General features: G+C 31.2%; 1 protein-coding gene across 42 annotated transcripts in view; it reads left to right on the top strand.

Annotated features, from left to right (window-relative positions):
- chl1b (cell adhesion molecule L1-like b) overlaps positions 1 to 11,681 on the top strand; it is a 189,876-nt gene that overhangs the window by 122,991 nt on the left and 55,204 nt on the right. For 26 of the 42 annotated variants that reach the window (XM_087257860.1, XM_087257890.1, XM_087257877.1 and 23 more), the window contains 7 exons: positions 1,756 to 1,946; positions 4,108 to 4,230; positions 5,667 to 5,837; positions 6,100 to 6,144; positions 7,312 to 7,423; positions 9,409 to 9,593; positions 10,393 to 10,524. In XM_087257860.1, coding sequence (XP_087113986.1) covers positions 1,756 to 1,946; positions 4,108 to 4,230; positions 5,667 to 5,837; positions 6,100 to 6,144; positions 7,312 to 7,423; positions 9,409 to 9,593; positions 10,393 to 10,524 — 959 coding nt within the window. The remainder of the gene's footprint in view (positions 1 to 1,755; positions 1,947 to 4,107; positions 4,231 to 5,666; positions 5,838 to 6,099; positions 6,145 to 7,311; positions 7,424 to 9,408; positions 9,594 to 10,392; positions 10,525 to 11,681) is intronic. The other 16 variants (XM_087257864.1, XM_087257881.1, XM_087257870.1 and 13 more) reach the window with 1 other exon arrangement.

Below are 11,681 nucleotides of genomic sequence, written 5' to 3' on the forward strand. Positions count from 1 at the left end.
AAATTTCTGTTGTGTTTCATCTTGTGCAAACAGCCAAATTGCTTATCACTGCAAATCTCAGCGCATGCTTTGAGAACCTTTCTGAATGAATGAATGAATGAGTAAATGAATGAATGAATGAATGAATGAATGAATGAATGAATGAATGAATGAATGAATGAATGAATGAAATACACTGTTTTTTAACAAGGAAAACCAGGTTGCTGAAATATAATTGGCTAAACTGGCATTGGGTGAGTTAAAAGAACCAAAACAAAGACAGATGTTAAGGCACCTAACAGACATTTTCAAAGCAGAATATCTGACTTAAGCATTGTTTTTTACAATAAACAAAAATGTTCATTTAGACACGTTGATCCTTTAGAAATTGTTCTAAAATGCAGATTTGGCACTCAATAAATGTGATAAATATTTTTTTATTTTTACAAATATTTTTTATTCAATCAATTTATTGCTTTACTTATCACTTTATTCATATTTGCTCAAGTAACAAAAAAACAAAAAAACAAAACAAAACAGATATCCTGCATATATATATATATATATATATATATATATATATATATATATATATATATATATATATATATATATATATATATATATATATATATATATATATTTATATATATATATATATATATATATATTGTTTAAATTAAACAAATTATATATATATATATTTTTTTAAGTAAAAATATATTTAAAAAATAAATAAACAATTATAAATCAATAAAAATGGGTCCATGTTTTTCTTCACACTACACTAGTGTAACCAGATGAAGGTATAGGATGTATTCTATGGACAGTTCCTGTTTTTCCACCATCATTCTGATTACAAATATTGTATTCAAAGGGATAGTTCACTCAGCAAAATAAATATTTAATCACTGTTTACTCACCCTCAGGTTGTTCCAAGAGTTTCTTCTGTTGAACACAAACAAAGATATCTGAAGAAATATGATAACCATTATCGTCCACAGTAGGAAAAACAAATACTATGAAAGTCAATGGTGATCTGTTGCCAGCTTTCTTAAAAAAAATAAATAAAAAAAAACTTCTTTTGTGTTCACCAGTAGAAAGTTCTGGGTCAAAATATTCCTTTAAATCATTTTAAAAGTAATTGTACACTGTTAATGTCACAATGCAACTTTAAAATACAGTTACTTACTGCATAACTGTCCTACAGTAAAATACAGGTCATATTACAGTTAAATTCATTACTGTGTAATTTACAAAAAAATCATTAACAGTGTAGGAAACTTACAGTGGTGTTCAACTTTCTTATTAATAACATATACTGCTAAAATCTTATTGTCATTTGTATTCCTCCACTAATTACCTGCATGTGCTAGTTTTGCACTGAAAACTAGACCAGTGAAGGAAGAAACGACCTTGAAGAACGACCGCAGGAGCATCATCACGGTGCTGTCATGCTGCTTGATCAGCATCACCAGCTATTTTTGCGGGTGAACTGCTCTGCTAGATCAGCAGCACCAAACCAGCATGGAAATCCAGCAGGGTAGTTAGACTGAGAGAACCGCTCATAATCAAACCAAAAGAACACCAGAAACGCCCCACTGTCGTTTCAAAGCACGTTTCAAAGCCTCGTCTGAGCATTTGATGTCATTTTACATTGGAAGACCCGAGTGTAGAAGTGCTCTTTGCATACTACTGTTGTTTTCATCACATTTCAAAGGACACATGCTGAGTGCTGTAATTTCATTTAATCACTGATCGTTTCTGTCTTTCCAGATTCAGGTGGACAAAGAACGGCCAAGACTTTGATCCGTATCAGGACACCAGATTGATAACGTTAGATGATTCCGGAACATTCATCATTCCCAATACCGGAAATCTCACTGAATTCCAGGGCATTTATCGCTGTTTTGCCACCAACAAATTGGGGACAGCCATGTCAGAAGAAATTGAGTTCATTATTCCTAGTGAGTAATATATCCGCTTGTTAAGATGTGATGTATGGTATACTGTTTTAAGGTCCAAGCCTCTACTCATTTGAATTGAGAAAATATTAATTTATGACCATTTTGTTGTCATATCACACATTAAAGTGAATTTTATATACAATTATGGACTTGCTACATCACAGACAATTTATAATAAAAATGTATCACTTTCTGGCCAATATTCCAATGACCAATGTATCACTTTCTGGCCATATCACTTTCTGATATTAGACATGGATATATATATATATATATATATATTGTGATTGTGATTTTCAAAATTATTACATCACTTTGTAAACGTTTAATATTAGCATTTGTTGAGTCTTCCTGATCAGTTTAATATAGCCTTTGGACTCAAGAGCCGTTTCGCTTGACGTCACACTTAACATGCTTTTTTTATGCTGCGTAATGACGCTTTTTACACTGTTAGACATTTTATTATGTTTTTGCTGTAACTTATTGTATTTTATTGTATTTGATGATATTGTAAATGCAGCAGTGATGCAGTCGATATACCGGTCTGTTGTGGTAAAAAAGGAGCTGAGCCGAATCGCAAAGCTCTCGATTTACCGGTCAATATACACACCTACTCTCACCTATGATCATGAGCTTTGGGTCATGACCGAAAATACAAGATCTTGTATATAAGCAACCGTAATGAGTTTACTTCGCAGGGTGGCAGGGTGCACCCTTATAGATAAGGTGATGAGCTGTGTCACCCGGGAGCAGCTGAGAGTAGAGCCGCTGCTCTTCCACATTGAGAGAAGTCAGCTGAGGTGGCTTGAGCATCTATTTCGGATGCCTACCTAGGGAGGTGTTTCAGGCATGTCCCACTGAAAGGAGGCCTCGGGGAACACCTAGAACACGCTGGAGGGACTATGTCTCTCGGCTGGCCTGGAAACACCTCGGGATCCCCCCGGAGGAGCCGGAGGAAGTGTCTGGGGAGAGGGAAGTCTGGAATTCTCTCCTAAGACTGCTATTCCCGCAACCTGGAGCCGGATGAATTGACGAAAATGAGATGCCATGAGATATTGTAAATTATATTGTACCATTTCATTGAACTTTTGCAGCACTGTTGCCAGCAATTTATCACAACTGCCCCTTTACAATAACTTACCTGTAAATGCGTTTTACAGTAGCAAAGTCTTACCTCAATTGCTTTTTACAATAAAATAGCCTTACCGCAACTACTTTTTATGGTAAAATATCATTTACCACATTTAAAGTTTACAGTATGACAATTTTTACAGTACTTTTACTGTTATTTATTTACATTTTACACTGGCAGTACAAAATCTTGATTTTTTAGTTTTTAGTTTTGAATTTAATATATTCCAAAAAAGCGACAAGATCATGTAAAACAGTATTTGTATCATTCATTGTTATTATATCCATCTTAAAGGGTTTACAAAAGTTTCATTCATCAATCTATTTTAAATACATTTTGTGATACAAGCTGTTCATATTTTTTTTCCAGTATCTGTCTACAATTAGAGTAGCTGTCCTTTGATTACAGGAAAATACTGCAAATTCCTAATATGCAGTAAATTGCTGTTAAAGTTTTAAAGTTACACACAATGCTATGTGTATACAGTAGTAAACTGTAAAGAATGCATTTGGTATTTTACTGGACATTTTTGCAGTAAATAACTGTACGTTTTCAGCAAAGTCTAAAAGTACATAAAAAGACTGGTGTCCAATAAAACAACTGCTCTAGTCCTGAGTGGGATATTCATTTTAGAAACCCTCAAGCTTTTGTTGCCTTTCATCACAGTGTGTGTTGCCTTGGAGTACAGTAGGTGGCTGATGAAAAATGAGTTTTGTTCTCTCTCTCCATCATTTCCCAACATGGCATTTCTCATGGTGTTCTGAAATACACCACACAAATCTCCAAAGATGCAACCGGGCCATAAAGTAATCAGTTACCAAACAAAACCAGTCATTCATCTATACAGAAGTTTCAACAGCAGACTGATGTGATATTTCCAGGCTTTGGGTCTAAATTTGAGAAGCAATCTCTTTCAAGGAATGCCTTCAGGGTGAATGTCTGGCTTACACTGCCACCTAATGGTGGCTTGATTTGTGAAATGGTGCGTAATGGCATGCATTGATTCAATTAGCTTGTTTGATTCTGCAGATGTCCCAAAGTTCCCCAAAGAGATCATCGATCCGATTGAGGTGATGGAAGGTCAGTCAGTCATTCTAGAGTGCAATCCACCTACAGGGATCCCTCCCTTGCAAATCTACTGGATGACAATAAGTAAGTAAATGTAGGTTATTTTGGTTAAATTAATTGCAGTGTTTTCAGTGATCATCTGATTAATATTGTTCATATTCTTCGTTGGCTGTCCACAAACATCATAGATATTATGCTTTGACCCTCAATAACTGTAGTTGTATCTGAGGCCTAAAAGAGTTTGGTTTGTGTTGGCGATATGTTGAAATTATGTTTTTTTTTCTTCTTCCTGCCACATGAAGGTAAGTTCACTTTCGAAGAAGCATGATTTAAAGTGATATGGTGAAATTATCATTACTGTTTATATCTTTATAATTGCAAGTGCTTAGGAAGCCACCAGATTGAAGTTCGGATATTGTAATGACCGATTGGTTTTTGACATCTTCTGTATGTGATAGAGCAATCACAATAGACTAAGCCATCAGACCAATCAGCAGAGCAGACTTTCAGGATTTATGTATATATAAAATAAATATATCTTTGTTTTCACTTTCAAATTAAAATTGAAAGTTTAAATCTCACCTGGCCAGTGTGCATCAACAGCATGTGCTGTAATCTTTCTGAATAGTGGTTTTTGTTCTAGTTGTTTGATTAATTTTTAAATACATGAGCATCCTCACCTAAAAGCAATCTGATCAATTGTGTATTCGACCATGCTTGAAATCTTAATGCCAAGTGTAAACAAGGCCTGTGAGAAACGAGGTGATGCCACATTTTTATTTTATGACAACCAGCATGTTTCTCTGAACTTGGAGGAATGGTACATCTATTAAATGTAGAAGATCTCAATACGAAACTTACTATAACATAATAGGTGCACTTTAAAGCAATAGTTCACCCCTAGCTAAAAATTCTTTACATGAACACAAAAGAAAATAGTTTGAAAAATATTGAAAACTGTTAACAATTGATCTTCATAGTATTTGTTTTTCATACTATGGATGTTTATGATAACTGGTTTCTAACATACATTGAAATAGTTTCTTTTGTGTTCAGTGAAAGAAAATAGAAACTCAAACTGGTTTAAAACCAATTAAGGGTGAGTAAATAATGTGTAAAACACAATTTTGAGGGGTGAACTACCCCTTTAAAATGAATCACTGATTTGTACTTTAGCGTCAAATGTGTAAAAAGTTAACTAGAAAAATGTATTGCTCATTAAAGTAATCATTTCTAATTGTTTCTCTTGTTCCAAACGTAATATTACCTAAAATTTACCAAAGAATTTTTGGGGAAAAAACAGACATTGACTTCCATAGTAATTTGTGTACCTACTGTAGTATGGATGTCAATGGCAGATTTTTTTTTTCCCCCAGCATTATTCAGAATATAATTTTTTTGTATTAAAAAAAAAAAAAATCATAAAACTTCAGAACCACTTGAGTGTGATTAAATGAGGAAATGTAATTTTTTTTAAAGCAAACTATCCCTTTAAATGCTTTAACCTTTATTTTTCACAGGTCTACAGCACATCGAGCAGGACGAAAGAGTGTCAGTGGGTCTGAATGGAAACCTGTACTTCTCAAACACCGTTGAAACTGATAGCCGCAGAGACTATTGCTGCTTTGCTGCCTTCCCTCGCATCCGAACTATCGTCCAGAAAACCGCTATGTCCATGGTGGTCAAAAGCAGTATGTAAAAATAATCCTTCGATTGCACAACATGATCATTTCCTGACATGACCATCATTGATTTCAAACACATCGGTTTTGATGTATCATGCAGTCAATCTCCAAGTGATTAGCTGAACATCAGCAAGTCACCTTAGACATTGATTTCCTCCCTGTGATGACTTGTTGGTGTCTTTCCATATTGTTTTATGTCTTATGTTTCATTTGATTTTGCATTGCCACACATATTTCCCTTTATTTGTCTTCATTTTTTTCATTCAAGACAAGTTAATGAAGGACTCAAGCTCTGGTAGCGGCAGAGGTTATGGTGAGTGATGTTCATTAGAGATGCGACAGTACTGTTCATGGGCATAAAGCAGCTCTTTTGTTTTTAATTAGTTCTGATTAATTATCTCATCCCATGTCACATCACACTTGCTTACTCTTTAGCCTAGATGTGCAAATCTCAAAGGATTTCTGTAAGCATGATTGGAATAATCCATATGGCCATCCATAACTCTTTTTCTCTACTAGTGTCGCATGTGCATTATTTTTAAGTGATTTAATATGTATGAGATTTGCAGTTTTGCTGGATTTGTGATATTTATTAGGAATAGATTTGAGTAAAATATTAATATTAGTTATATTCTAGGTCAAATAACATTTCCTTCAGAATTTCAATTTAAAATATTGTCTATTAGTTTTTTTTTTTCTTCAGAAAATGACAATTTGAGAGAATAACTATCTTTAATTATTCAGATTGAAAAATTATGATTATTCTTCCACAAATACATTTCTTAACTCTTCTGAAGTTAGAATGGGGATTCTGTTGTCTGAAAATGAATTTAAATATTTTTAAATATTATATTAACATTTTTCTATTTTTTGTTATATAATTTCATTTAGACCCCTTTTTTAATTATATATATATATATAATTTCTTCAGTATAAACAGCAAAAATCAGTCCAAAGCACTCGAAAATGTAGAAAAAAAAGTTATTCATTCATTAATTTTCTTTTCGGTTTAGTCCTTTTATTGATCTGGGGTTTGCCACAGCAGAATGAACCAGTAAATATTTATAATAAATTATATATTTTTTATTTTTTTCGGATTGGTTTTTGCTGTTTATTTTGATGAATCCATTTTCCAAAGAGCACCGACAAATTATTTAAGCTACCCCTGAGCACTTTTTGTTTGATTTTACATTTCATCAGTAGATTACAATAGTAAAAAATAATTCAAATGTGTTAGTGAAATTTTTATTTATTTATTTATTTTTTTTACAGAAAGTTTTTTTTTTTTAACACTCCAATAAACTTTACTAACCAATAACCATTTTCCATTAAGTTTTCATTATAAATTATATTATATTATATTATATTATATTATATTATATTATATTATTTTATATTATATTATATTATATTATATTATATTATATTATATTATATTATATTATATTATATTATATTATATTTTTTCACTGTTCTAAAGCAAACTCTCTGTTGGAGAGGAAGCCCAGTCTGTTGGCGCCTACAGGAATGGAGTCACATACACGCCTGGTGAAAGGTGAAGATCTTCAGTTGGAGTGTATAGCAGAGGGATTGTAAGTGTCATTGTCTCATTTGCTTTATTACTTCAGTTGATTTGTTAATCTGATCTAATTAAGCCATTCATTTACAGTTTATTGCATCACTTGAAATGCATTTCAAATCTAGTGGAGATGCTTCAACATCAATTATTGTATGAAATCTGTATTTAACAGAATCAAGCTGAATGAATATAAAGTGCTTAGATTGTAATTATAGGTGTGTTCACATATGGCAGCTTCAGCTCTTTTGTTGTGGTTTATTTAAAAAAATTGGAAACGCTGTTTTCTGAACCGTAGATAACAAAACAAGCTTACAGAGACAACTATTGTTCTCTTTCCAGACAATCTCTAGTGGAGTTCAACAGAAATATGAATACAACATGCAATAAAAACATCTAAACAAATAAAAAATGGAGCGAGAAGTCACTAAATACTATCGTAAACAGGACAGATACTGTTTTTTGTTTCTTTTTTATAATCATAGTGTTGTTGATTAAAGTTTAATACAGGCATCATAATTACATCTCTTTACAACAGACATTTGTTTCTAAAAGAGGATTTCTTACTTGTTTTAAATCCTTTATACATTTTATAAGCCAATCATGAGTTCTGATAAGCTATAAAAAATGCTAAATTTTGACTTTTTTCTAGTCCAAATATCTACAAATTCCCAGAATTCCAAAATTGTTTTTAGGACAAGTAAGCTTGTTGTAAGGAAAATCTCACAACATTTTGACTTATCATTTCTTATGTCAAAATGTCGTTGAAATTTCATTTTGAATTAATATTTTTTAAAACAAAAAAAACAATGTTTTTACTTGTCTAGAAAATAAGAAAATAAGACAAAAACATGTACTGCAGTGTAGAAATTGTAATCAATTGTAATTAATATTATTTAAATATTTTTATAGTTATTTGTGTGTTAGGTTTGATCTTAAAAACACAAAAAAACACTTAAACGTGAAGTGAACCACGACCAAATTATTACTATTATTATTACTATTATTATTATTATTATTATTATTATTATTATTATTATTATTTTTATTATTATTATTATTATTATTATTATTATTATTTATTTATTTTTTATTTTTTGCCAAACTGCAAAAGTGAACTCACAAATATATTATTGAATAGGGTTTTTTTATTGCTTAATAAATAAAAATTAATTAAAAAATAAAAATTAATTAAGAATACTCAGCTATTTGGGTCTTGGACTGATATTAGGGACATTCTACCAGAAACGTATATTTTTGCTGTGACAGGGCCTGACCTTTAGACTTGTCCTCCTCAAAAAAATCATACAAAACAAGCATACAATCATAAAATTCAATGACAGAACCCATCTTTGATCACTGTCAGCTTCTCTTCCATCAAAGGATGTGACTTCCTCTGAGTCATAGCCTTAAAGATGTATTGCACGCATTTTAGGTTACATTTAATGCAAATGTGACAGGACTGACAGAAACATTAGGACAATTGTAAAATAGTTAGTATTTGCAGAATTGATTTATAATGTCATGCTTTTGATCAGATGATGTGAATGATAACAACTTAAATTAGCTATTTCTGAAGGTTTGTTTTCCCCTAAATAACAGTGTAAGGACAATGACATGGCATGTAAATTTGTAAGGTTTTTTAACAAAGAAAAAAGAAATCTGAAAATGAAAATGTAAAGGAATGGCCTATTTCTCTCTGGAACAACTCAGAAATCAACCATAAGTCCATTTTAGAATTTTTTGGAATTAAATACTTTTTATTCACTGTATTTATGTTTTTATTTTTGGAAAAGATAATGTACATTTCTTGGAGAATGTCCCTTTAAAAATACACAAGTGATTGTGAATCCTTCATTCTTGATCTAAAATGGTTATTTATTTATTAGTTTTTTTACTTATTGTACTTATACACAGTGATTTTACATTATCTTTTTTCACTAAACCAGCACATTACTTAACAGTCTCTGTGTTTTAATTATAATATTTACCATTTTTCAGCCCCACGCCAAAGGTGGAATGGGTTAAAATAGGCTTCAACAAGCTTCCAGAAAGGGTTGTTGTGGAGAGTCATGGGAAGCTGCTCACTGTTGAGATGGTGAATGAGGAGGATGAAGGCAAATATATGTGCAGAGCCAAAAATCCCCACGGAGAGGTGGTGCATCATTTTCATGTGACAGTAGAGGGTGAGTCACATCATTTATCTCATTTTATAACCACAGCAAATATGCCACTATTGCTTTATGAATGGTTTCAATATCATGGTTTTATTTTCTTGTGGTAAAAGAGCGCCATCTTCTGTCCAAAGAAAAAACTTTCCAACAGTAATAATAGAATCCTTTAATTACATCAATTATTTTTTTTAAATTACCTCAACCACATTTTTCTTTTTTAATGTCTGAGAATATTTCTGATTTGGCTTTATATTTAATGTTTATTTGTTTTTATCACATATAATGTTCTGTACTTTAGTCAAGGTGGATGTCATATTGATATTAAAGGGATAGTCAACTAGTAATTAAACATTCCCAACTATTTATTCTCCCGCAGCTGTTTCCAAAATTAATTCTTGTGTGGAAAAACAAATAAATAAAATAAAAGCACAAGATATTCTGGAAAAAAGCTGGACATATGTAACTACTGACCTCCATACTAAGCAAAGCAAATACAATGGAAGTCAATGGTTTCCACTTTTCGTCAAAATGTCTACTTTTGTGTTCAACAGAGGAAAGAAAGTCATAAAGGTTTGGAACCACTTGAGGGTCAGTAAATAATAAGTAAATTTTCATTTCAGGAGAACTATCCCTTTAACACAAAAAAAAAAAATAAAAATAAATCAAGGCTTTGAGGCATAGATATATTATTAATATTGTCTATATTTTAAAAGCGTTTGCAAAAAAGAAAGCACTAGACTGACTCTGCTGTTAATACTGTGATTTGCATTTATCTTGTCATGTGTATAATATAATGTTTTATGTAACTCAGAGCCTCCTGAGTTTGAGATTGAACCTCAAAGCCAACTGGTGACGATTGGAGCTGATGTAGTGATCAAGTGTGTCGTGAAAGGAAATCCTCAACCTACTGTAGGATGGAGAGTTAACGGGCGGCCACTGAACGGTAGATACATGTTTCTTACAATCTTACAGTAACAATTTTATGTTTTTTTTTAGTTTTTTATTTATTATATTAAATAATAATAATTAAAAAAAAAAACTTGAATTAAATTAAGAAAAAAATTCTAGTTTCAGTTTCTGTCCTGTACAGTATTTAGGCAAGTATTTGGATTACATATAGTATACAATTGTGTTGAAAAAATCTTCTGTCCGTTAAGCAACATTTGGGAATTTATTTTAAACAATTAAAATTTCACAGGAGGGCTAATAATATTGAATTCAACTGCATAAATACAGTCAAACCCGAAATTATACATACTCCATATGTATAAATGTCTGATAACCTTTATTGGGAAAAAATAAAATGAATTTGTCAAAGCAACACTTTTTTTTTTTTTTTATCTGGTCAAATATTGCATTTGCATATTTGTTCTGATGTTTTTTTTTTATTATTTTTATTTTATTGATTTGGTTGTTGTTTTTGGAGGACATTTATCTAGTAGTTTATAAAAATATGTTAAAGAATAAAGAATACAATTTAAATACCATTTACCCAAATGCATAACTTGAAATGGTAAATCCAAAGTAACCAAAGAATTGTCAAGTTAAGTTTACTCAAAGGTGTATATATGACTTAAAATGTTGACAATTATGATTATGACATGTAATACTGAGCATAAATCAGACCAGTTTTATAACTTCCTCAATGCCTTGTCAAGCATTGCATGAGGTAACATTGTTAATACAAATTGTCACCAATTTTTCTTTGTCTTAACAGTTGAAGTCAGAATCATTAGACCCCCTAAATTATTAGCCCCCTGTTTATTTATTTCTGTAATTTCTGTTTAATGGAGAGCAGCTTTGTTTCAACCCATTTTTAAACATAATAGTTTTAATAATTAACTTCTAATAACAGATTTATTTTTTCTTTGCTGTGATGACAGTAAATAATATTTTACTAGATATTTTGTTAGATTTTTATATTTCTATACAGCTTAAAGTGACATTTAAGGCTTAACTAGGTTAATTAGGTTAACTAGGCAGGTTAGGGTAATTAGGCAAGTTATTGTTTAATAATGGTTTGTTCTGTAGACTATAAAATAAAAAAAAATATATAGCTTAAAGGGGCTAATAATTTTGACTTTTTTTTAAATGTAAAAA

The sequence above is a fragment of the Danio rerio genome, chromosome 6, assembly GCF_052040795.2.
Source record: "Danio rerio strain M-AB ecotype USA chromosome 6, GRCz13ab, whole genome shotgun sequence".
Taxonomy (NCBI): domain Eukaryota; kingdom Metazoa; phylum Chordata; class Actinopteri; order Cypriniformes; family Danionidae; genus Danio; species Danio rerio.